Genomic DNA, 27,043 nt, shown 5'->3' with positions numbered 1-27,043 from the left:
TTCGTGGTGATTATTTTATTAATAAGAAGTTGCAGTTGTTGTACAAGGTGATCACCTCCATATTTTAAGAGTTCATTTGGTATTTGATCTTCTCCTGGTGACTTTCTTTTTTTTAATTTGTTTATTCCTTATTTCACATCGTTTTGGGAGATTTCGCTCTTTTCCTTAGTTATTATATTTGGCGTTTCTGGTAAAGGTTCAGTAAGAGTCCATAGTTGTAATTAATACCAATATTATTTCCTCAGTAAGTCCCCGGTTTGAAATATAGATGGCGCTGCTGATAACAAATTCATTTCTTGTTTAGAAACTATAAACTTTCAAAACTTATCCATCAAAATTTAAGCATTTTCGAATTATAACAAAAACGTGGAAGTGAGATTGTAAATAAAAAATATTGTATAGTTAAGAAGTTACTGGGCATTAGGCACGTAGAACAAAATTCATAGCATCGAACACATGGTTTAAGATTCTACTTCGTAGACTCTATACTTGGCTGTCCCAGTAAGATAGTAAAATAAATATGTATCGTCAGGAAAAAAAAAGGTTTCTACTCATCCGAGACAGATTAAGATTGTACCTATGTCACAATGTTAAAAGATGAGAGAGACCTGCACAGAAGAAGACCTATTTTTAGTGAACGACGGGGCCATCAGCATTTTAGCCTTTTGGTCTTCAGCAACAATTACCTACTTATCATTTAACTTTTATTTCATAAACTCACCATATTTAACCATTCTATTTAAACGTAAACCTCTTTTTATGGAACAAAACTATCATCACGTTCGATCAGATATCATAAACGTAAAATCTTCCTTAAAAATTATTATATCACGTCAGTTCATACTGTTTTCTATGTAACATGTTCGCGTCGCTTTGCTGCCCACTTTTCACTACTATTGGAATCGTAACACTACTCTGATAATTCTTCGGTGGTCCTCTGTATACGACTGGATGCTGCTGGTTCTGAGCCAGCACTTGCTCCCGTGCTTCCTTATATTGCTGGTACTGTTGGCTGTACATGTGCTGTTGGAGGAGTTCGCCGTTGGTGTAGGAGGGTTTGTACTAAAACAAGTAGTAAATATAAAGATAAATTTCCTGAACAATAATTAAGTTATTATTAGACTTCGGCAAATATGCATATTGCATATTTTGCATATTGTGCATATTTTATGCAAATATTTCATATTTTGGCATATTTGTATAAAAGTTTGCATAAAGTGCATAAAATTTCAGATTTTTATACTGTATTTGAAAATTTTTAAACATACCAATTTATTTCAATTCTTGTATAAAATTTTGTAGTCATTTTAATCAAGAAATGATCTAAGTACGTAATCTCTACAGGTACAAAACATTTACAATTTCAAAGAAGATCAATTTAAGTAGCCCTCAACATTCTTAGAAAGTCTCGGTCACTGAGGCATTCAGTTATTGGATAATCGCTAAGGGTTCGCTCATTTGCATTTTATGATCTAATCCCCAAATCTATCTACAATTTATTGTATCTTAACAGGGTAAACGGTTAATAGTTTTGTTCCTAATTTAGGGATTTTCCAAAATCTCCCAGTTTATTGAATTAGGTACCTAAACATTTCTAATTTGATGCTCAGATTTGTAAATCATTTTTGTTTTGATATTCAAAGCGTAAACACTCGTTGTGCGTAACAAAAAGGAAGATTGTGATTTTATAATGCCTAAAACAACCAGTGCTTCAACTTGGATTAAACCTTATAAAGAGCTGTCTATGGATATGGGAAAAATCTACTGTTCAGTCTGTGGCAAAATTGTACGTATCTAATATTTTCTATTAAATATCTAATATTTCATACATACAGGGTGTTTCCAAATGACACTTACAACGTTTGACTGTAGATACTTCTCGAAAAATTGAACAAAACGATATAGTTAATGAGGGGTCAAACTTATTTACTTTTCGAGATACAGGGTGTTAAAATTAAAAAAAAATAAATTCTTTTAGTTAATAACAACAATAACTTTAAAACCAATAAACGTATTTACTTGAAATTTAGTACTCGTAGGTTGTTTTTAAATGAAAAATAGCTTCCTTTAGTGAGAAAAAATTGTCCATGGTACAATACAATGGTGTGTATTTAGAAAAATTTTTCACTTTTACTTTTTTTTATGAAGTCAGCTATTCTAAAACACAATTATTTTTATTGTAATTGAATTAACAAAAAAAAACTTTTGTTGAATTTTAAAATAAGTTATATGATGTACTAATGGTTAGTAACAAAAACTAATTTGTGGATTAATACTGCATTTAAAACACTTAGCGAGTGTTTTTTTTTCCAAACCAGTTATTTGATTAACCAAAAACACCTTGTATATTTTTATATTTTAAAGGTTGGGTTAAAATAAAGGTTTTTATTTTTATTTATAGATAGCATGTGAGAAGAAATTTCAGATAGACCAACATGTGAGAACTGCTTCACACATTGCAAAAAAAGGAAAAATAGGAGGAAAACATCATTCGGCTAAATGTTTCCAATCTACTTCAAAAAAATTAGATGAGCAAGAAACTTTTAATGAAGACTTGTGTCGCGCATTAGTGTCTGCAAACATACCGCTTTCAAAATTAGCAAATGTAAATTTTAGTTCGTTTCTAAAAAAATATTGCAAACTTAATGTTCCAAGTGATCGGTCTCTAAGAAGAAATAATGTGAACGGGCTATACTCGTCGGTGTTAATTAATATTAAGGAAGAAATTGCAGATAATTATTTTTACATATCTGTAGACGAAACCACTGATTCCTCAGGAAAGTATATTGCTCATTTATTGATTGGTATTCTTAAAGAAGATACCTTACCAAAATCTCATCTTATATCATACCAGCAACTTGAGAAAACAAATGCTTTAACAATTTCGCGTTTTATACAAGAAACATTAGCAACTTTTTTTCTTCCGACAACTATTCCTTCTAATAAATTACTGCTTATTTTATCGGATGCTGCTCCTTATATGGTGAAAGCAGGATAAAATTTAAAAATATTTTTCCCAGATTTAATACATGTTACTTGTGTAGCGCATGGATTAAACAGAGTTGCAGAGGAAATACGAAAAAAGTCTCCTCTTGTAAATACCATGATATCCAGTGTCAAAAAAGTATTTCTTAAATCTCCTATAAGAATTCAACTTTATAAAGAAATGCTACCTAACATTCCTCTTCCACCACAACCTATTTTAACGCGATGGGGAACATGGTTAGAAGCAGCTAATTTTTATGCAGATCATTTTGTTAAAATAAAGAACATAATTGATACGTTAACAGATGAAAGTTCCCAATCTCTTTTGGATTCTAAACAAACTTTTCAGAGTAACTTGCTTCAACAAGAACTTTCATTTATAAAATCAAATTTTAGTTTTGTTCAAAAAACAATTACTCAGTTAGAATCACCAAAACTGTCATTGTTCGAAAGTACAGCATTAATAAAAGAATTTGCGTCATGTTGTCGGAACGTTAGAGGTAATATTGGAAAAGATATTTTAAAAAAATTTGAAGCTACTATGGAAAAAAATAAAGGTTACCATATTCTTTCTGAAGTAGTCAGTGTTCTAGCTGGAAATATTTCGGAAACAATTAATTTAGAACCAAATGTTTTGGTTAGTTTGAAAAATGCTCCCGTTACATCAGTTGATGTTGAACGAAGTTTTTCCATATATAAATATATGTACTCAGACAGAAGCCACAAGTTGTTGTTAGAAAATTTTGAACACCACTTTGTCATTTATTGTTACCATAATTCTAAATAAGTTTATTTATACTTAAAAATGATGTAGTTACTTAAAATAAATGTAAATCTTAATGAATAGTAGGAAATATTTAGTTATGTACACTTTTTTTTTTAAATAAAATTGTTACTATTTTACGATTTTTTTATTTATTTGTATGCATATTTTGTAAAATATTTGCATATTTTCGTGTAAACACGTGCATATTTATGCGCATATTTTCTACATTTTTATTTGCATATTTGCCGAAGTCTAGTTATTATATTATATACTAATTATTATATAGTAATCATAAAACACTTGTGCCAGAAAAATAATTATATTAAAAACATATGTTTACAACTAGAGGAACATGCTGACTGCGAAGAATCTAGAGAACTTTTCTCAAAAGTCAAGTATGTAGCGAGAGAATTCAAACCGCAAACACAGATCATCAAAGATAATAGTGGAAATACCATAACAAACCCAGACGGTAACACAGAGGTGTGGAAACAATATTGCAAAATACTATTCTCTAATAACGACCCAGACAATAATACAGAGAAAAGAAGTTATAAAAAAGAACCTCAAATATTATAATCAGAAATTGACGCGGTAATTTAAAAGCTAAAATTCAGAAAAGCAGAAGAAGAAGATGGAATAACAGCTGAAACACTCAAAGAAATGCGAGAATTACGGACGGAAGTAATGCTTAGAATTTGCAATGAGATCTGGAATACCGGAAAGTAACCAAATGACTGGGGTAAACTCACGTTTATTCAAGGTGTCAAGATATATAACTTGCGTTCCGCGGACAACACTACACTTTTAGTCTCTACTTTTGAAGAAATTACTTACTTATTAAAACTATACACCAATAACATCCAATGAGCTCTCTAGTACTGTTTACTTTAAAATTTTAAAATTCTTTGGTTATAACCATGGAAGCGATCACAAAGTGGAGCGGTTGTTGGTCCAAGGATGGCGTTAGAGTCAACGCCAGTGCGGCAGATTTCCGCAGCGATGAGCAGACATTACAAAAAAGCTTTTCAACAAACAGTAGGTATACTGAGAACGTACATGTAACTAAGCTATATAAATGATAGCAATGTTTTAGAGGCTATAACTTCGTTTTTCAATACCATTTATACCAGCGGACAACTACCTAATGGTTGGTCTAATTCACTGTTTATAGCTATACCTAAGAAGACAACAGCAAAAACCTGTGCTGATTATAGAACCATCAGTTTGTTAAACCACTTGAAACCACATTGAAAATGTTTCTGAAGGTAATACATGGTCGTATCTACAATAAATGCGAGGCATACCTGGATGACACACAGTTTGGTTTCCGTAACGGGTTTGGAACGAGAGAGGCACTGTTTGAAATGAACGGACTTGCTCAAAGATGTTAAAATATATCTGTAGACATATACTGTTGTTTTATTGACTTTCAAAAGGCATTTGATCGTGTTAAGCACTCTATATTGATCAAAGCTCTAAAAGACATTGGATTGGGCGGTAGAGATGTTCGAATAATTGCAAATTTATATTGGAATCAAACAACATCAGTAGATGGTGTGGAATCACAGGCTCTTAATATTAAAAGAGCAGTACGGCAGAAATGCTTCTTGTCACCCCTACTTTTCAACGTTTACTCCGAAAGAATTTTCAGAAAAGCACTTTATGAAAAACAAGAAGGAATACTTGTGAACGGTGAAGTCATCAATAATTTGCAATATGCGGACGATACAGTACTCCTGGCTTCTAGTCAAGAACATCTGAAAACACTACTTGATGTGTCGTTGAGAGTTGTGTAGGGAGGCAGGTCTGGATCTGAACATACGGAAAGCCAAAATACTCGTAATAAGTAAACAACAGCATATAAAACCGTCTATATTTGTAAATAGTATCAAACTTGGGCAAGGATCAAGCTTAGATCTAGGATAGAGCAGGCTAGAGCGACTTTTAGAAGGATGTCCAAGGTGTTATGTAACAGAGACCTAAAATTGCTACTCCGCTGCTACGTGTTCTGGGTCTTACTTTACGGTGTCAAGTCCTGGACTGTGAATAAAATCGATCTAAATCGCCTGGAGGCTTTCGAAATGTGGTGCTATAGAAGAATTTTAATGTTTGTATAATGTTAAGAATTTTAAAAGTTTTCTGGGTGGAGAAGATTCGAAACTCCACAATACTAGAACGTCTCAGCAAGACTACTGAGATCAAAAAAAGCATCAAGCAGAGAAAGCTGGAGTATTTCGGACATGTAATGAGAGATCCCAAATATAGGTTGCTACAAAATATCATGCAAGGAAAAATAGCAGGCAAACGCAGTCCAGGACGAAGAAGAACCTCATGGTTGAAGAACTTGCGAGATTTGTATGCTGTTGGAATGAACCAAAGAACATTTTAATGACTATGATGATATTATATAAATCCTAAATTCACATTCTTTAAAACCTTATTTGATTTACTTACTCCCATATCGCTAGGCTTCTCCTTGACCATACCAGCTTGACCTCCAACGACCGGTTGAGCTCCAATTGGTACTCCGTATAATCTGTGTGTAGGTGAATAGGCTACCGGCTGGTCGTACGGTATATGGTTCGCCGAATTATTCATGTAAGTCTTAATGGGACTTGCGTGCTGCGCATAATTCGGATACTGCCTCACTGGCGGAGGTTGGTACGCCGGCTGGTTGGCGTACATGGGACTAATAGCTTGGTACTGCATGGCTGAAGGGTAGGTCATTTGGTGCGAAGGACTCTGGGTTACATAGTTGGGGTTGTTGTAGGTCACTTGGCGGTACTGAGGCTGCACTCCGTATGATTGATGGATGACACTTGGAGGAATCTAAAAAAAAAGTATGCAAGTATTTTGATTATACAGAGCGCGCGTAAACTATGAACACCCCTGTATGATATAGTAACAAAATGTTGGCTATATGCATTAGATGAAACAGCTATTTAACATTTTATATTTTCGAAATTTACAAATGTACAGTTTCTGAGATTTATCCGTATATTTTACAATCTTTTGTTACAGTTTTTATTGCCCATGCAACATATAATCTGTTAATGATCAATATTGACCATTAACATCTTGTAATTAATATTGCTGTATAAACAGAAAACACCTAAAAAAATTAAAGAAGGTATTCAATATGACCATCATGTCTTTGAAAACAGAAATCATTTCAGAACAGAGAAATTAGTCCTATATCTTCTGTAATTCTGTCTTTCAGTTCTTAGATAGTCTGTAGCGTATTTACATATATCTTGCTTTTTAATTTACACCATAAAAATATAATCTGGAGGTGTCAAATCCGGGGATCTTGCTGGCCATTCTATAGCTCCTCTTCGTCCAATCCAACGATTTGGAAATGTATTATCGAGAAAGCCACAAATGCCTCGAAGATAATCAGGAGGTGCTTCATCTTGCTAAAACCACATTGATCTATTTACGAGATAAGGATTTATAACATCAGGAAAGAGTCGGACTATTTTTGGATATAACTCCAATTCTACAAATGCTTGGTATTCTTCACTTGTTATGGCCCTGTCCCAAAAATAAGGTACAATAATAGTATTCTTCTTCTTCTGTCTTGTATGTAGGTTTTAAAGCTTGTCTCTTCTTTAATATTAGCCTCCTGAATTGTTTAAATTATCGCACCATCTTTTTCTTGGTCTGCCAATGCTTCTTCGTCCATTTGGTGACTTATCTCGTACTATTCGTACGATCCTATTCTCTGCCATTCTACTAATGCGTTCGTTCCACTCCTGTTTCCGTTTTGTCACCCATCCATTTATGTCTTCTATATTGCATGCTCTTCTTATGTTTTTGCTTCTCTCTCTATCCAAGAGACTTTTCCCTGGTATTCGTCGGAGTATTTTCATCTCTGTTGTTTTTAGTAGTTCTCGTTTTAGATGTGTCAGGTTTTGTCTCCGCCCTGTATGTTAATATAGGTATAATATATATAGAATTCTTATTTTTGTGTCTTGTCTTAGGTGTTTGTTCTTCCAGATTATGTAATTAAGAGATCCCGCCGCATTACTTGCTTTTAGCCTTTGTTGTCGTCCTTCTTCTTCAACATCTCCGTAACTAGTTATATTTATTCCCAGATATCTAAACCTTGCTTCCTGCTTTATTATTTTTCTATCAATTTCAATTTTACATCGTAGTGGATATTCAGATGTTGTCAAGCATTTGGTTTTTTCTGCTGATATTATTATATTGTATTTCTTGGCTGTTGTATTGAAGATACGTGTTAATCTTTGGAGCTCGTCCTCTGTCTTGGTGATTAATGCGGCGTCCTCTGCATAACATAATATTTGGATTTTTCTGTTCCCCATTCTGTAACCATGACCTTTATGCACTGCTTGTATTATTTCGTCTATTATTATATGTAAGTAGATGTTTTCGATGGTTTATATAATATTAATTGGTATGTTTCTTATATAGAGTAGATGTAAGAGGTCTTTGACTTGGATGCGATCGAAAGCCTTTGTCAGGTCTATGAAACATAGATATGCTGGTTTATTGTACTCGATGGCTTTTGCTGTGATTTGTCTTAGTACAAATACGGCGTCTACGTAGCATCTTCCGGATCTGAATCCTTGTTGTTCGTCTGATAAAGTTGTTAGTTTATTTATTTTGTTGGTTAGGACTTTTGTGGTAAACTTAAGCGCGGTGTTCAGTAGATTTATACCCCTATAATTGTTGGGGTCTTCTTTAACTCTAAACTCTTCCTGGGGGTTATGAGCGCGATGACTGGGTGTATTGGGTAGCTCAGAAGCCGCGTTCTGAGGTCAAAAGAGGAGGGTTGATGGGCCAGGTTACCATCCTACCCATTGTAAAAGAAAACAAGGCTCAAAGAACCGATATAAAGCCTCGGAACCAGACGGAACCTAAGATGACGAACCACGTTCAATAATATTATTAATAATAATTCCTGCCAACACATTGATATTTTGTTGATACTGCGTATATTACTACACCATCAAATGCAGATTTTTATTTGATCAGATTTGTTTATTGACCATGCCATTTAAGATAAAAGTAGCTCATCAGAAAAAAGGATTTGGTTAAAAAAATTAGTTATCACAGAACTACATTCTGCGATTTGGATAGTCTTCATTCAGTTTCTGTAACAATAATTGAACTTTATAGGGATGGATACTTAACCAACAATTTTTTACTATACCATACTGGGTGTCACCGTTGGTGTCACAGATATCTTTGCTTCGATACATTAGGCGCGCATTGTATGTTTGACACATTTTGAATATTTTCTCATGTCAATTAAAACTTATGTTATATATATTGAGCATTAAAAACATAGTGGCCAATAATATTCAACCTACATAACTTAACATAATCAATGATATCGTAAGCAATGTATTAGGAGTGACATAAATGTAACAGAAAAACGAGTAATGAATTTCACAAGAAACTCACAAATGGAACAATGAAAAACACTTGTTCAACAAAACAAGAGATACAGAAATACAGAAATAATTTAACAAAAAAAGTGAAGTGCTTGCAATCAAAACTGGAAAAAAATAAAAATAATGAACATTGAAATCATCCATGGAGAAGGACTCATGGACTGATATAAATTAAATAATATTAATAATATCACACTTTCGACCATAAATATAAAAGCCAGAGCGAAGAAAACCGTAAATAAAATGATCTATTAGCCTAAAAAATCATCTGAAGATTGATATTGAAAATGGAGAAGCAAATAAGAGGTCCATATCCAACACCCCATATTTCACGCATAATACACAGAAACCTTGACATTTTTTTTTATTCAGATACACAAAAGTTTTTAATTACCTTTAATTAAACTTAGCATATTTTCATAGTCATCTTTCCATTGTTACAAAGCGTTATCCAAAACATATCACTCTGAAAAATCATAATATACTTTCCTTCACTTATTAATCCCAGCAATATTTTAGTACGCCATAACCATTTAACCTCAGCTTCGGGCATATCTTGATATAGTCTCTCTGGATAATACTCTGGATTCAGAGGAATACATAAGATGCCGATTTAGAAGCGGAGCTTGAGTGCCTTTGACATTCTCGTAAAGGTACAGGTCAGTGACGTAGCAAATATTTTTGTTAAATATATTTCTTATATCTTTAATGAAGAAAATACTTTTTCATCGTAGATCAATTATAGGATATAAGATAAAATCAACGAAGATAATAAGCCAGAAGAAGATACAAGAACATCAGATCAATCAAATATATTATAGTGTATTTTTATGTATGATAGAGTAATAAAACAATAAATTATGTATGCAAATCCCTAAACTGTTGATACGGGTGACTCAATGAAAAACAGATATTTGTCAACAAGTTTACAGAAGTATATAGGAAAACAATTTTAAATTGAGTATGACCACTAGGTATACAGGTTGGAGCAGAATAGAATACAATAGTTGTGAGGGTAACTAATCCCTAAGTAAGGTTGCCAGTGTCGGAGTGATGGAGGTTAACAGGTACTAATGAATTTGCAAGAAATGTAAGATGTTTATTTTATTGGTTATATATAACCAATAAAAGTTTAATAAGTACCTACCTATTTGCAAAATAAAGTTTAATTCTTTAGATAAAATAAAACGTTTTATTTTATCTATTTGCAAAATAAAGTTTAATTCTTTGCCTATTTGCAAAATAAAGTTTAATTCTTTAGATAAAATAAAACGTTTTATTTTATCTGAAATGAGTGCATTCCACGAAGTAAGGGTTTCAACAATCAAACATTTAATTCTTTAATTCCAGGAATCTACGACAGTAATTGACTAGATAATTACCTTCTAAACTTATTCCACAGAAAATGTGATAGTGGGTTTTTCCATTTTGTATATAGGAAGGTACAAGTGGCGTATTCAAAATTCTTAACAGTTCACTAAAAGTAGGTACTTCAGTTGCAAGGTGCAGTTTATTGTGTATACTAGTGTTATGGAAAATTTGGAAGTGCCGTGTAAACTCCGAAAAATTGGTTCTCTAACAGTTAATGAAAAAACATTAATATTTAATTGTTTTAAATCATTTACAGACAAACGTTTATGTGAAAGTGTTGATGAGACCGTTGAGTTACTTAGCAGTACACTTGGTGTTGGGAAATCTACGATTTACAGAGTTATTAAAGAAGAGAAATGTGGTAGTTTTCAAATGCCACGTAATGCTCCAGGGAAACCAAAATTTTAAATAGAATATCATTTTAAAGAAGGACTTCGACGGAAAGTGCATGAATTCTTCTTTAGACAAGAATTTCCAACATTGGATAAAGTTCTTGTCTCAGTTCGAGATGATAAGGATTACCCAGAAATGAGTCGAAGTACGTTATGGAAACTTTTAAAAGAAATAGGCTTCCGCTGGAAAAAGAATCCCAGAAAGTCTATTTTATTAGAAAGAAGCGATATTGTCATATGGAGAAGACATTTTCTAAGAACCATAAAGGAAATGAGAAACCAAAAAAGAAAAATATTTTATCTTGATGAAACCTGGATCAACGAGGGTCATACACCAAATAAATTTTGGCAGGATGAAACTGTTACAAGTCAAAGGCACGCTTTTGTAAATAACTTATCTACTGGTTTAAACCCACCATCAGGAAAGGGACGCAGGCTGATAATAGTACACATTGGCAGTTCAGACGGTTTTGTTGAAGGTGGTTTATTAATTTTTGAATCAACTCGTACCGGTGACTACCATGAAGACATGAACGCTGATGTCTTTCAAGAATGGTTCGAACAAATGATAGATCTTCTTCCTAAGAACTGTGTAATAGTAATGGATAATGCAAGTTATCACTCCAGACTTATAGAAGGACTGCCCACAACCAAGTGGTTAAAAAAAGACTTGCAGAATTGGCTGAGTTCAAAAAATATTACGTACCATCCCGGATCTATAAGAAAGGAACTTTATCCGTTGTGTGCCCTTCATAAAGAAAAATTTAAAAAATAGGAAATTGATGAAATTGCCAAAAATCGTGGAATGACAGTACTTAGATCCCCACCATATCATTGTGAATTAAACCCGATTGAACTGGTATGGGCACAGATAAAGAGTGAAGTTTCAAGAAAAAATATCACTTTTAAAATTCATGATGTTAAACAGTTATTTTTGGAGGCCGTAAATAATGTAAAACCTGAAAACTGGGAAAAGGCAGTAAATCACACTATTAAAGAAGAGGAAAAAATGTGGAAGCTGGACAATATTACTGATAAAATGATCGAGCCAGTTATTATAAATCTTGGTTCTGAAAGTTCATCTTCTGAATCTGATTTGGATTTGTAACAAGTAGCTGTAAGTTTTATATTAATATTTTTATTCATCTATTTAACATACCTTAGACGGTTTTAAAAACTCTTTTTCTCTTTTGTAATTTTTAAAAATTAAAAAAAATGTGAATTTTTTAAAACCCTTTTTAATGTAGACCAGTCAGTTCTAATATAGTGTGTGATAAAAGAGGTCACTTTTGTTTACATACACATAACACTTTATAACACTGAAATAATTCATTTATTTTTTACAATTATTCAAAGTAATTTTTCAATTAATCTTGAGCACGCCCATGGAGTGGTCGGAGCTACCAGTTAAAATTATGCTAATTACCCTCTCGTTCATAAAAATAAACTATAGATATTTTGTATTGACACAAAACACTTATCTTAATGCAGGTCTTTCGGGAACACAAAAATTTGTGGTATTCGAACAATGAAAACTATAAAAATAGAATTAAAAAATTGATTTGTGCAAAGAAATGGTCCAAATTGACACTTACTAGATAGAAATTGACAGAAAAGATAAAAACATAATTTCTCAATATCAACGCAAATGAAGGGATTATAAAAAATGAAAATATCTGGCGCAAGACATCATTTTACAACCAAGTGGTTTAGTTTTGATGCAATTAGTTTAAGTATGATAGAAATAAAACATTTTTTCAAGGGCTTCAGTATCAACCAGCCACAACTAAGGATAAAAAAACATGTTGGTTGGTTCTTGAAGAAAAACTGTGTTTTGACATCCTCCTGAGAACCAGGACCGAAAACAAAAACAAAAATAAAATGAAGTCTGCGTAATGAGTAAAGAGTTTTGGGTTTGTTTCAGTTATGTTTTGGTTCTTCAGGTCCTAAAAAATACAAATAAAACATGAAGCCAACTGTTTTTTTTAGTGGAAAACTGCCGTAAAATAAACTTTTGCTAACTAAATGACAAAACAAATATTTAGAAAAGAAAAAGAGGCAGCTAACTTGAAAGCTGTTAACCAACAACAATGGATGCAAGACGATGAGACTCTTTCTTGTAACCTCAGCAGTCGTCTAGAAGAGGACTTAGATGAAGAAATTTTAGAATCTATATTAACTAAAATATATTATTAAGTAGCGAGATCCATTACTGAATACATTTGATATGTATGTAGTTTATTTCTTATATCTCTTACTCAAAAGATCTGTTAAAGATTATGTAAAAATAAATTTTCTCAAATTTTGATCACTTACAATAAAAATAAAAAATTAACCAGATACAGTTAAAGAAAAAACTGTAAGATAAGATTACAGTCACTGCTACAAAATGATCTATAATTCTTAAACCAAAAAAGACAAACAAGAAACTACCTTTCTGTACGTCTATGGCACAAGATGACGGATTCTATATTTTCCAGCAATATCAAAGTACCCAGTATTTCGTATTCGAATCCAAGATTGCTAAATCCAGTCATCCGAAAATACCTTTAAGGGTCTAAGGGACATATTTTTCGTGGAGCCGGGATTAACTGATGAGAAATGTTTTTGAAGACTTAAATCCCTTTATACTTTTCGTATAAAAAATATTTTCGATATTGATTTGTTTCGTAGACAGGATTTGTGACGTATATAAGATGAAAGAATGACGTCAGGATATTTTGACAAACAACTTCCTTATTAGGTTTAAAATAGCTTTTCGCGAAATTTACAATTTCTCCAAATTTTAATAGAGCAACAAAATAAAATACATTAAAAATTATTATATGACAAAATTACAATTAGTGTTACTAGACGATTATGGAAATGTGATACATTTCATCTGAATGCAGGATTGGATCAGGGCTTAGTGTCAAGTTCATAGACCATGTTTATTAACCCTAACTGGCGTCTTGGTTTATTCTGCCGTTAACTGCGCTCTGGGGTTTACCGGACCCCATTTTTTTGAGTTTTTGTGAAATTAATAAAGACATAATTCATTATTTTGTTATAATTTGTAATTACATATTTTAATTGAAATAAAACCATGTAAGACCATTTTGTATTTATTTTTTATTAATAATGACAAATGCTAAAAAAATGTAACATAACTTATTTTTCAAGGTTTTCTGACAGCAGAACATAATTTCTTACAAAAGAAATATCAAAAAGAAAAGCAATATTTTTTTCTTGATTTTTTCGTTTCATATAAAGAACAAGGAACTAATATATATATATATATATATATATATATATATATATATATATATATATATTTAGGGATTCTACAGTATTCAATGCCTTCCCTCGCTCAACCGTTTCCATCTCTCTCTGTTGTTCCATTCTTCATCGTTTAATCCTCTTTTACTCATGGCGTCGTCTACTTCGTTCCTCCAGGATTTTCGGGGTCGTCCTCTTTTCCTCCTTCCTATGGGGCTCCATTCGGTTATTCTCTTTATCCATCTGCTGTCGCTAGTTCTTCTTACATGTCCATACCACTTTAGTCTTTTTTGTTCTATATATGTTAGTATGTCTGTTTCTATTGATGTTCTTTGCTTTATTTCGTCATTACCTCTCCTATCCATTCTTGTTACTCTGCAGCATCTTCGCAGGCATTCCATCTCTGTTGCTACTATCTTACTGCTATTTTTCTTGTTTATGATCCAATTTTCAGCCCCATATGTCATAATACTTCGCACTAATGTTTTATAAATCTGCGTTTTTGTCTTCATATTTAGGTGTCTATCCCACCATACTGAGTTAAGTTGTCGGATTGCTGTTCTTGTTTGTCCTAATCTTTGTGTAATTTCTTTCTCTGTTGTTGCCTTTTTCGTGATTATAAACCCCAGGTATTTGAATTTATCCTTTCCTTTGATTGTTACGTTGTCATCAATCTGTAGATCTTCTATGTCTTCTTCACTTGTAGATAGGTACTCTGTTTTCGCGAGGTTAATATCTAGGCCAGCCTTGGTATATTCTTCTTGTAGTTTCTTCATCATGTAGCTGAGGTCGTCTTGGTCTTGTGCAATCACTACTTGATCGTCTGCAAAACTTAATGTATATAGGTATTCGTTCCGTACCGGTACTCCCATGCCTTCGCATTTTCTTTTCCATGTAGTCAAGGCTTTCTCTAAGTATATTTTGAATAGGGTTGGAGATGTGGAACAACCCTGCAGGAGCCCTTTTGTTGTGGTGAAGTCTCCTATGATTCTTGTTCCCATTTTAATGGACACTTTATTTTCTTTATACAGAGCTTTTGTAGCTTCTATGAGTTCCGTCTGTATTTCTAATTTTACATTGCCTCCCATAGTTCTGACCTTGGTACAGAGTCATACTCTAACTATGCTAGGAACTAAAATATGCAAACTATTTACAAGTAACATTTTTCTAAATGCAATTCTTGCAAACATATGCCCTGAAGTCGCCTCATATGGGTCGGGAACATTTGCTGCACGACATTTTTGTTTTTTTGTCATTCTTTCGATCACAGATACTACATCTCTTTCGTTTCTGGTTCAGATTATTTAATTCTCCCCTCTCTGCTTCAGGTAAAGCTTTCTTCAGTTTTCTACTGATACCCATGCGAAGCTCTCTAGGTAATCGAAAATTGTACAGTCTTTTATTGAGAAAAGGTTCTGTAAGTTGTCTTGCAAGAATTTTGTAAAAGGCTTTCCTCTCTATGGCTTGGTTCTTTAACATCCATGTAAAATGTGGCATTGACACCTGCAATATTCAATATTGTAAAAAAATAGTCATTGGCCATCGCCTAGTTCGCCGGTTAGTAGAATACGTGGTACATTTTTGATCTAGTTCATTCACTCCGCCTTTTGTTTGATTATAGAAGCAAATAATTTCGGTTTTATCAGATTCTATGTCCTCACATTCTATATGGTACATTGATAATATTAACACAACTGCCTTCCCTTTTTTGAACGTAGTAAATTATTATTGTAGAACCATAAATGGAAGATCCTTCAGATCTGCTCCGACTTGGAAGGAACAGCATCGGTATTTCCTTTTTGTATCACTTGAGCGTGCCAACATAGGTCAGTCCTGTTTTTTTTATGCATCCATGACTTCTATGGATCAAAACCAATTGTCTGCTGTGACATTTCGGTATGAATTAGCAATTGGATGACACAGTCTCAACACCGCTTGTGTTGGTTTTATGAAACATCTCTCCTCATTTGTTAGAAAATACCATTACCATCCTTACCACAGTAATATAGCCATTATAGAAGTAGTGGGTACTTCTACCGTGAAATCCTATCAGCATTTCGTCGAAACAATACAATTCTCCCATAGAATAACAGTTCTGACAATTTTTTACAAAATGCTCAAATAGCCAATACACTGCTGCAGTTCGATCATTAGTTTTACATTCTTTTCGATCATCTGCATTATCAAACAACAAAAGCAATAAAATATTTACACTAACTATTTAGTCAACAAAATTTTGACATGTGAGCAACACATATACTCTTTTCAAAGACATAATGGATCTGAATATGTCTCGTCCCGTTCCACCTGTTGCAAATATTTCTTGCAAGTCTTCATCATTTGACTTGAAAATTGCAGAGTAATACAAGATTGCGAGAAACGCTCTAAATTCTTCCTTTGTTAGTTGTCTCAGTTCTGTTCTATCAGAATTGCTAAATTTATCTTGAAATAACAATATCTTTTTATTTGTCCGTAGAATTATTTCGTTTGGCATATCCTCTGTGAAAAGAAGGCTCCCTATTTTTAAGGGATCAGAGACATTTCAACCCCGAAAGAATTTTTTCCAGATTGTGTTTTTTGTTTTAATATTCAAATCTGGATTGGCTGGAACAGCAGACCACTTCTATCGATTTTTACCAAACTAAAACTTTCCATTTGTTGTTTCTGGCCCCTCTTCTTCTTCACCTATAGCCTTACTTTCTTGTGTTTCAGCATTGTCCCCCTGATCTTCCATCTCAGAATCAGAGTTATGGTCATTCTCTGGAGAAAAATCTTTGTCGTTGTAGTCCTCATAATCACTAAACTCGCTTTCTAATTCATCATACCACCGCCTTACACTTTCATCAAAATTAGGCTCTCTGAAATACACTCTTTTGGAAGAACCGGCCATTTCAGAAATAAAACACGTCTTGGTACCACACAGATTCCAAATGAACTTTGCCGCTGGCTATTCACAGCACAGGGAAGTAAAATGTCGCATTGAGCAAGCTCGACAAGCTTTCGTAAAATTCAAGAAGCAACTGACTTGTTCAGAGTTCGATCTTCAACTGAGACTAAGGTTTACTAAGTGCTACGTGTGGTCAGTGCTGCTATATGGCGTAGAGGGCTGGACACTCAAAACGAGGGATATAAACAGATTGGAAGCTTTCGAAATGTGGCTCTATCGCCGTATCCTAAAAATACCATGGACAGCGAAAATCACAAATATAGATGTCCTTAAAAGGATAAACCAAGAACGCCAACTTTTCGAAACCATCAAGAAAAGGAAAACGGCGTATCTAGGTCACATCATGCGAAATGAAAAATACCAGTTCCTCCAACTTATAATCGAGGGTAAAATTGAAGGCAAGAGAGGAATGGGACGCAAGAAAATGTCCTGGCTCCGAAACATAAGGCAATGGACAGGGGTTAACGACATACAATCTCTGATACATATTGCAAGAAATAGAGAATTAATAGAAAATGTGATCGCTAACATCCATTAGTGGATTTGCATCTAAAGAAGAAGAAGATTCACAGCAATAATAAATCACAGTTGACGTACATATCGGAGTGGCTTACGAGTGCACCAACTTAAAGGAAGATGGTGCGGTTATATACATATACATATGCTAAATTTGTAAGTATTACATGGATTTAAAAAGTACTGGGGGTCCGTCTGACCCCACAACGCCAGTTGAGGGTTAAAAATATTAAAAATTAGCTTGTACTATTCTTTACATCGATTGATTTTATTTTTCTTAATTTATATTTTCTGAATCAAATTATTTACCTATCCCTTGGTAAAAATTATATCTTTAAAATTTTATATGACGTTTATAAATTATAAATCAGTTTATGGTGACATCTAGTATATAATATCCATATTAAAGAAAATATTTACAATTCGTCTTATTATGGCACTGGCCTTATTTGGCGCCAGTACCTTAGAGAGTTATGCCCTCGTCAAATTTTGGTTATAAATGCTCTAAGCTTTAGCATTGGAGACAAAAATTGAAGAAGAATAAAACACTTTTGATAAAATAACAGTATAAAATGAAAAATGTGAGATAAAATATTTTTATAACGTCCCAAACCTTCTCTCCCTTAATTGAGTATACTTGTATTTGTTGTCATTCTTAATAAGAATTTTAAAAAAAAACAAACTGAGTAAAACAAGTCAACAAAAACTTTTAGCGAAACACTTTTTACTAAAGTAATGTTTTCAGATGAATTTTGAAGCCTAATCTCGGCCGACGGCTTGACAGAAACGGAAGACAATTTCATGGCTTACCTGTGATACGTAAACTCTGTCGGGGGGCATTCTAGGCGGCATAGGCGGCATGGGCGGCATGGGAGGCAGGGGCACCTCTCTAGCCGCGGAATCTGCGGATCTCACTCCCACGACGCCTGGAGGGACGGGCGGCCTTTTCTTGGGGGTGGCTGGAAGGGATCGAGAGCCAGCGCTTGCAGTCTCCCAATCTTTCAGTAGGGCTTTCAGACGGGCCGTCTCCTGAGCCCTTTCAGACTCGCTTTCGGAGTTGTAGTCTGGACCCTAAGACAATTGAATATTTTAAAAGGCTTTACCGTAAATTCCCAATCGACCATTTTTTCAACTTTGTTTACACGCGAAATCCATCATTCCACGTGAAAGTTGACATAAAGAAATGTTTTCTTTCCAAATTAAAATAGTAAAAAACATAAATTACTAAAATTATAAATATAATATAAATAAATATTAGAACGTCTGTAAAGGAAGTTTACATGTTATTATTATTATATTATATATTATTATTATTATTATATTATTATACTCAGTGACATGAGAAGTGTTACACCCAGTAGAAATAATTTCTTAAACTTAATTTTTTGGTAACATTGTAGATTTATATCAACAATGAAACAATAACGTTGTCAAGAAGTTTTATTAACAAGTAATCAAAAAAAAAAATTAATAATGTGTTTGGCGACCCCGTAGCTGAATACACTCCTGTATACGTCTAGGATTGACAAAATGAGATGATCGATGTCTGCTTGTGGTACTTTCTTTCAAGCAACTTATACTTCATGTATTAACTGTGCCAGAGTCTGTGGAGGATGGTGCAAAGTGGACAGTCTCCTTCTCATTATATCCCATTTATGTTTAATAGGATTGAAATCCGGAGCACGGGGCGGTCACGGCAAAACATTAACGCCAGTTTCTTGACGAAAGTCCATAGTTTAACGAGCAATATTGGGACGCGCGTTGTCTTGCTGAAAAAGGACGTCTCGACGACCGTCGAGATATGGCAGTAAAGTGGTTTGTAAGATGTCATCAACATAACGCGCAGCTGTCATATTCCCTCGAATAAACTCATATGGTAATCGGCTACCATAGGTAATAGCCCCTCAAACCATTACTCCAACTGTCCTGTGTACATGCCTCTCAACAGCAAACCCGATATCTTATCGCTCTACATGGCAGCGTCTTACCATCCAAAGACGATCATGCATTCCTAAACAGAATCGTGATTCATGGCTGAATTCTACATTACGCCATTCTACCACCCAATGCTGCCTTTCTTTGTACCAATTTAAGTACTAGTTGTGGGCGAAATGAAACCAGTCCAAAGGCTTGAATGCGACGATATAGTGTACGCATACTAACAGATCTACCTACTACTCCAAACCATTGGCCAGCAATTTGACGCGTTGTAGTAAAACGGTCTCGCAGAACCAGTAATCTAAAGCGCCTATCTTGACGCTCTGTGGTACGTCTCGGTTGACCAGTTGATCTTCTTCGTGTTCCTCTACCTTCGTTTGTCCACACACGACAGACATACATAACCGCCATTTCCGTACAATTAACACGACGGACAATTTCGCGATACGACAAACCCATATCTCTATAGGCAATAATTCTACCCTTGTTAAAATCGCTAAGATGGTGGTAATTTTGGCGTCATCAAACTCAAGGCATTTTCTTAGAGATAAAACATTGGTATTGTTATCATAGCATGTTCTAAATAGTCATTCTGTTGCCAAAAATTTAAGTTCAAGAAATTATTCCTTCTGGGTCTAACATTTCTAATGTCACTGAGTATATATACATAAATAGGTCATCCTATAGGAGATTGGATATGATAATGATAACAAGTTTTTTTGAACTGCACTCATGCACTTTTTTTGAACACATACACACACACACACACACGCACACGCACACACACACATGCAAGTTTCATAGCCGTAGGATTTTTTCGGCCTACACTCTTTTTTTGCCTTGCATAATACTTTTCAGCAGTGCTTATTATTTTCCTTGTCACGATATGTCCCGAATATTAAAGTTTTCTTCTTTTTATTGTTGTTCAATCTTTCAATTTCCCTTAATTTTCTATATTCTATCCATTCACGATATTTTTAAAATACATACAATAATATTATCACATCTTAATAGCTTCCACTTTATGTTCTTTCGTTTCGCTGTCCATACCTCAACATCGTACAAAATAGTGGAATACAAATCACAGCGCAATGTACGGATCCGTATACCAAATCATCAAGTAATACTATAGACTCAAAAAGCTTCCTGGTTAAGCCGAGTCGATTGTTACTGCGTTAAGGTGTCAACATCCTCATTAAGGGCTTCCGAGGTCTTAGTGTTTTAAGTCCCCAGATACTACTACACTGATAACTAATCAATTCACTACTGCTGCTGAGAATAGCGGAGGGTTCATTTATACCGTTAATGGTGACGTGGTTTACCACTAACATGTGGGTTTGAGCATTGATGTGGATAGTGCTGGGGTCTCGAAGTCTTCCATAAAGGTATTGGCAATTACTGGGCATAGTAAGGACCCCATTTGAAGATAAAATAAGTGTTGAACATACAATGTTTAATGAAAGATAAGTGGTCCTGCTGGATACTGTATTTAGTTTTTAGAATGTTTAGAGTTTCGTTTATAGGAAGGTTTGTAAAGAGTGAATCGATATCGAAACTTACTAGACTGTCTAACAGTGAGATAGGGTATTGTTTAAAATGTTCGATTAAACGAAAATAATTTTTTTTGACGATGGATGAAGCATTTCCGAGAGAGGTTGTTGAGTTTAGGCCAAGTACTAGGACAATGGTTGTGAATGCAATTTGTATGCACTGGGAATGGGACGTAGAGATATATCGGGTTTGTGTATTTTGGGTAGGCCATATATTTGAGGTGTTCTAGACGATTTTTATGAGAAATTAGAGATTGTTTTTTATCAACAGGGAGAGAGGTTTAATTGATGATCACTTTTGTTGTTTTCTCTAGATAGGTTGTTTGATCATTAGGAGTTGGTCTGTAGTATAGAGTATTAATGAGATTTCAGAGTTTACTAATGTAAGAAGAAGTGTTTGGGATGACGGTGGCATTTCCTTTATCGGCGGAAAAAATGACTAGATTTAATTTGACTAAAGTTATTTCAGGGCATTTTCTAGTATTGGCTAATGATCGAAGTAGACAGTTTTGAGTTTTTAAGAACAATGGCGATGTCTTGTCTACTTATTTCAGCATCTTCAGAAGGTAAACTGTAAATGGCTTCTTCAGTTTGGAAAATGATTGTCTCAATTGGGATGTGATTTGTATCAGAAAAGTGGGTTTTAAAGTTGTAGGTTTTGGAATTTGTTTGGCAATTAGATGCGCTAATTTGGGCTTCTAAGTTTCAGTCTTAGATTCAAAAGTATTTAGGGATATCTGTGTGTTGATACGGTCAAAACTGTCCCATAATATAAAATGTACATTCAAATAATGAATTTATGAGCAGATATTGAAAATATTAAAATTTGCAACATCTAGTTTTCGTCTAGTGGAATAAACAGCTTTACAGAGAAGCGCAAAACTGGTCTTTCTAAGAATTTGGGAGACAAAAGAAAAAGAAGTATGGTATTTTAGAAATTTGGGAATGACTTTATGGTCTCTGCAGGATTTACGGAATGTTAAATCACAAAGAAGACGATTATTACGTAGCAGCAGATTGCTATATGATTTGATCAGCTGATAAAATTTCTCCCTGTAGAGGCGAATAAAATGTTCCGAATGATTTCCGCGGTTAGTACAATTTTTATTTCGATTCGAAACATAATTCGAAAAATGGTTCGATTTTTCAAATTTGTCACACCGAGCGCAAAAGGTTAGCCATCACTGGTTTATACCACAAACTTTTCTGGTAATATAGAAAAAAAATACTCACGCTGGTAATATCGGCATATATAGAAATAGGTGTTTCTGGCCTCTAACATATACCAGGAAGACATTCACATACAAAAGAAAAAGTAGCAGAGATCTTATTCCTCCTTGAGGACTTCCTAGATTATTGTGAAAAATATCAGAGGATATAGTATTTATCACACCATAAAATTGACGATCTGAAATGAAATTATCCACGAATTTACTGTATCTCCGATACCAACTGCTTTCAGGTTTTCTGAAGCCTAGAAATTCTGGTGGTAAACAGTCGAAAGCCCAGGATAAATCAAAGAACAGACCATATGTATATATATTTTTGTCAATTTATTACTATTATACAAAATCTGAGAATTTTGCGTCAAATGTCTTAATGTTGTCTAAGGTGTTAAACTTAACAAATGGAACAAATTATTAAAAGTAATGTACATTACAAAAATTATTCTAGATTCTTTATATTGCCTAGTCGCATTTTACATCAGACTTTCTCTTATCTACTGCCATTTTTCCTTTTTATGTGAACTTGCGAGCGAAGCATTACACACAATGTAAGACCAAAAAGAACCGACTAAAATTGTATGCCTTCATTAGCATAACACACCATCAATGTATCACCATCTGTAAATATAAAAAGGATTTCCACAATCTTTATTTTTCGATTTCTAGCTCTCTATATCTGCCAATCCCTTAGAAGGGATTTCCTAAGGCCTTTTTCTAAGCCCTTTGTATTCGCTTCCTGAATTGTAATACCCGACGTACGTTTTCGGGGACAACGGAAAATTAGAAGCGAAAGAGGATGTCGCAACACTCAGGGCCGTATTTAAAATTACACTTTTCGTTCAATTTAGATAAGTTGCTACTCAATACTGATTCTGTTTACAAAAAGAAGCTTGACGTTTTTATAATGGCCTAGTACTGGATCCTAGTGTAAGTACATATTTATTTCAAGTACATGGTATAGATGCAACAGACAAAAAATACAATAATCAAAAATGTTTACTTGTATTAATTAGACTTGTTTGTTAAACAAAATTCGCGGAAGTAAAAACAACTCACGAGAACGTGACATATAGTTTCCCGTGCTCAAAAAACGGATTTGGCAAATAAATGCAAAGATTGGTGAAGGTGAACAGGAAGATATCATAGGAAAATATGGTCTGGGAATACGAAATGAAAGAGGAGATATGTTGGCATCTTTTTGCGGAGAAAAGCAATTGGTAATTGCTTTTCTCCGCATTTGGTAATTGGTAAAACAAACACAATTTTCAAACTTCCAAAACGTCGTCTTTACACCTGGAAATCACCAGCAGATACACCTGAACGAGTTGTTCGTAACCAAATAGACGTCATATGTATAAATAAGAGATACAGAAATTCAGTATTAGCAGTAAAAACATATCCAGGCGTAGATGTACCAACAGATCACAATATTTTAGTAGGAAAAATAAGACTGAGATTAAAAAGAGTTGCAAGGACGAATAAGCAAACAGTTACTATTGATAGAGAAAAGATGTTAAATGATACTGTAAAACAAGAAATAACTAGTATATTAGAACTAAAAATAAAGTTAACATCAAGCAAAGAGGAAAGTACTGAGGAAAACTGGACGAGAATTAAAGACATCTTAAAGACTGTTCAAGAAACAAAATTGAGTGCGCTAAAAGCAAGAAAAAAACAAGGGTGGATGACAGAAGAAATACTGAGACTTATGGATCAAAGAAGAGAAGTCAGAAATAAGGATAAAAACGAATACAAGACGATCCACGCAATAATCAGGCAGAAGATAAGATATGCGAAAACACATGTGAAAAGAAACACGATACATTTCATCTGCACAAGAAATTAAAAGAGGTCGCTGGAAACAAACGGAAACAAGTATCCCAAAGTTTAGAAGACAGAAACGGACACAGAATATTAGACATCAATGAACAGTTAAAAGAATGGGAAAACTACATTTCTGAATTATTTGAAGATGAGAGAGTAGAACACTATACACCGATTGCTATATCAGATCCATCTATAACAGAAAGTGAGGTTACACGTTCAATACAAACGGCAAAAATGGAAAAGCACTTGGCCCCGATGAAGTAAGTGCTGAAATACTAAAGTTTTTGGGAGAAAATGGAATTAAAGCTCTGTGTAATCTCTTTAATAGAATTTATGACACTGGGATATTACCAACTGATTGGTTAAAGTCGACATTTGTCACAATACCTAAGAAACATCGTCCAAAGACATGTGGTGATTATCGGACAATAAGTCTGATGAGTCACGTTTTGAAGATCTTCCTGCGAGTAATACACAGCAGAATTTACACGCTGTTAGAGGACAGAATTAGCAATACTCAATTTGGGTTTAGGAGTGGCTTGGATACAAGAGAAGCCTTGTTTAGTATACAGGTGCTAGTTCAGAGATGCAGAGATATAAATTAAAATGTGTACATTTGTGCAATCTATTTTGAAAAGGCTTTTGATAAAGTCCGACATAACAAAATGCTAGAAATATTGGAAACAGCTTGATTTGACGATAAAGATCTACGAATAATTACAAATCTGTACTGGCATCAAGTGGCAAGAATAAAGGTTGAACAAGAACTATCGGATGAAATAAATATAAAAAGAGGAGTGAGACAAGGCTGTATATTGTCGTCTTTACTTTTTAACTTATATTCGGAGGAAATATTTAAGGAAGCCTTAATGAAGACAACTGAAGGTATTATTGTGAATGGAGTAACCGTCAACAATATTAGATATGCCGACGATACCTTAGTGCTTGCTAATTGCGGAGAAGACCTTCAAAATCTAGAACAAAATAAAACAGACTTGTGATCAGTATGGATTAAAACTCAACGTTAAGAAAACTAAATATATGATAGTTAGCAAACAAAATTATATACAGATTGACGGTATAAAAGTCGGAGATGTCACACTGGACAGAGTAGAGAAACTCGTGTATCTCGGCAGTAATATCAATGAGAGCTGGGATCCAACCGCAGAAATTAAAAGCCGAATAGAACAAGCCCGAGCTGCCTTTGTAAAAATGAGAAACGTACTTTGCAGTCACGATCTTAGCATTGACCTTAGAGTTCGAATGACATCTTGCTACATCTTTCCTGTCCTGCTGTATGGAGTGGAAGCGTGGACTTTAACTGAGGCTATCCTTAGACGCTTGACATCCTTTGAGATGTGGGTATACAGACGACTACTGAAAATAAGCTGGGTCGACAGAGTTAGAAATGAGGAGGTCCTTAGACGGCTGAACCAAACAACACAACTGGTCAATATAATAAAGTAACGCAAGCTGGAATACTTCGGTCACATTATGAGACACCCTGAAAAATATGATCTTTTACATCTGATCATTCAGGGAAAAATCCAAGGTAATCGTGGTCCTGGTAGAAGAAGAACATCCTAGCCAACATGATATCCAACGATCGATAACGGCCATGGAACTAGAAGAAGAAGAAATAAATTCCAATGTACAACAATGTATAACTTGAGCTTGTTCTGTTTGTCTTGAGCTTTGTTGATTGTCACAGCTAAAGTTAGCTTAACAGAAAACTAAAAACGATGAAGCTTTTTTTGGAGCTCTAGTTCTGATGGTCACAAATATATTTTAGCGATAAAGACCACTTCCCAAATAGCTTTTTCAATCAAAAATATGGTTTGGCTTGAACTGGAGGCGATGTGGTGGCATTTTAGATAGGGTTGGACTATTTAAATGGACCTTACGATAATTATTCTGAGTGAGTCGTTAGTTTACAGCAAATCCAGTCTTTGACTTAAACTGCTTACTTCTTCAATACTCTTTCAGTTTAAATCATAATGTTTTACTTACATCAACTTGTTCATCAAAAATACAATGTTTCTAACATTGTATTTTTGATTTCGCTAACAATCCTCTTTTTTCTAGAATCACTTATAAATAATTACTAACAGGTTTGCTAAGCCAATATACAAGGTAGGTGTGATTGTCATTTGTTTGTTTAATTATTTTGGTTTTTGAGTTTTCTGGTTTTGAGTTTTCTTTGTCACTCAAAAAAAAGACAAAGTTGCGCCCTTTTTGGCAAATTATTTATGATGTTTATTTGTATTGTTTCCACAAGGACACCAAGGTTACATGTTTTCCGATTCTGAGCAACGTGTCCTCGTTTATTTTGTGTGCTTCAACCACTGTCCACCGTTTGATGTGTTACAATATAATGTGTCTTGAAAGTAAGGTAAAGTATCTGATTAAAATATATCAATAATCGTATAAATTAGTAATCGTATAAAAAAGTTATTACTTACGTTTTGAATTTTATCATCCAGCATCTTGAAAAAGTCTTGTTGACTTGTAGAAATTTCCCTAGACAAACAAAAATAGCCATTAACAACTAATTTGAAGCACTGAGCGTTGTTAGATCATTTTTGAGCAAATTTTTGAATTTATTTGTATTGGTTAAAATTAATTACTGTCAACCTTCGAGAGTTATCAGATGACAACACCAATAATTACACCCTACTGAAAACCACAAAAGTGTTAAATGGAATTACTAAAATAAAATTGATAGGATGGGTTCATTTATGTCCTGGGCTATGTGGATGATCTGGTCACCTTGACAAATTTAATTACAGAGGCAGAAATAGAATGCAACAATCTGTGGTTATTGTGACAAAATTCAGAAGG

General features: G+C 34.1%; 1 protein-coding gene across 1 annotated transcript in view; it reads right to left on the bottom strand.

The window, feature by feature from the left end:
* Nucleotides 1–815: 815 nt before the first annotated feature.
* tow (target of wingless repressor) overlaps nucleotides 816–27,043 on the bottom strand; it is a 552,940-nt gene continuing 526,712 nt past the window's right edge. Inside the window, exons 4-7 of the mRNA XM_072524100.1 lie at nucleotides 26,665–26,722; nucleotides 18,472–18,732; nucleotides 6,209–6,583; nucleotides 816–1,062 (exon numbers count right to left, since the gene is read on the bottom strand). Coding sequence (XP_072380201.1) covers nucleotides 829–1,062; nucleotides 6,209–6,583; nucleotides 18,472–18,732; nucleotides 26,665–26,722 — 928 coding nt within the window. The 3' untranslated portion in view covers nucleotides 816–828. The remainder of the gene's footprint in view (nucleotides 1,063–6,208; nucleotides 6,584–18,471; nucleotides 18,733–26,664; nucleotides 26,723–27,043) is intronic.

The sequence above is a fragment of the Diabrotica undecimpunctata genome, chromosome 2 (genome assembly GCF_040954645.1).
Source record: "Diabrotica undecimpunctata isolate CICGRU chromosome 2, icDiaUnde3, whole genome shotgun sequence".
NCBI lineage: Eukaryota > Metazoa > Arthropoda > Insecta > Coleoptera > Chrysomelidae > Diabrotica > Diabrotica undecimpunctata.
The sequence above is the reverse complement of the archived record's forward strand: the minus strand, read 5'-3'. Positions and strand labels throughout refer to the sequence as shown.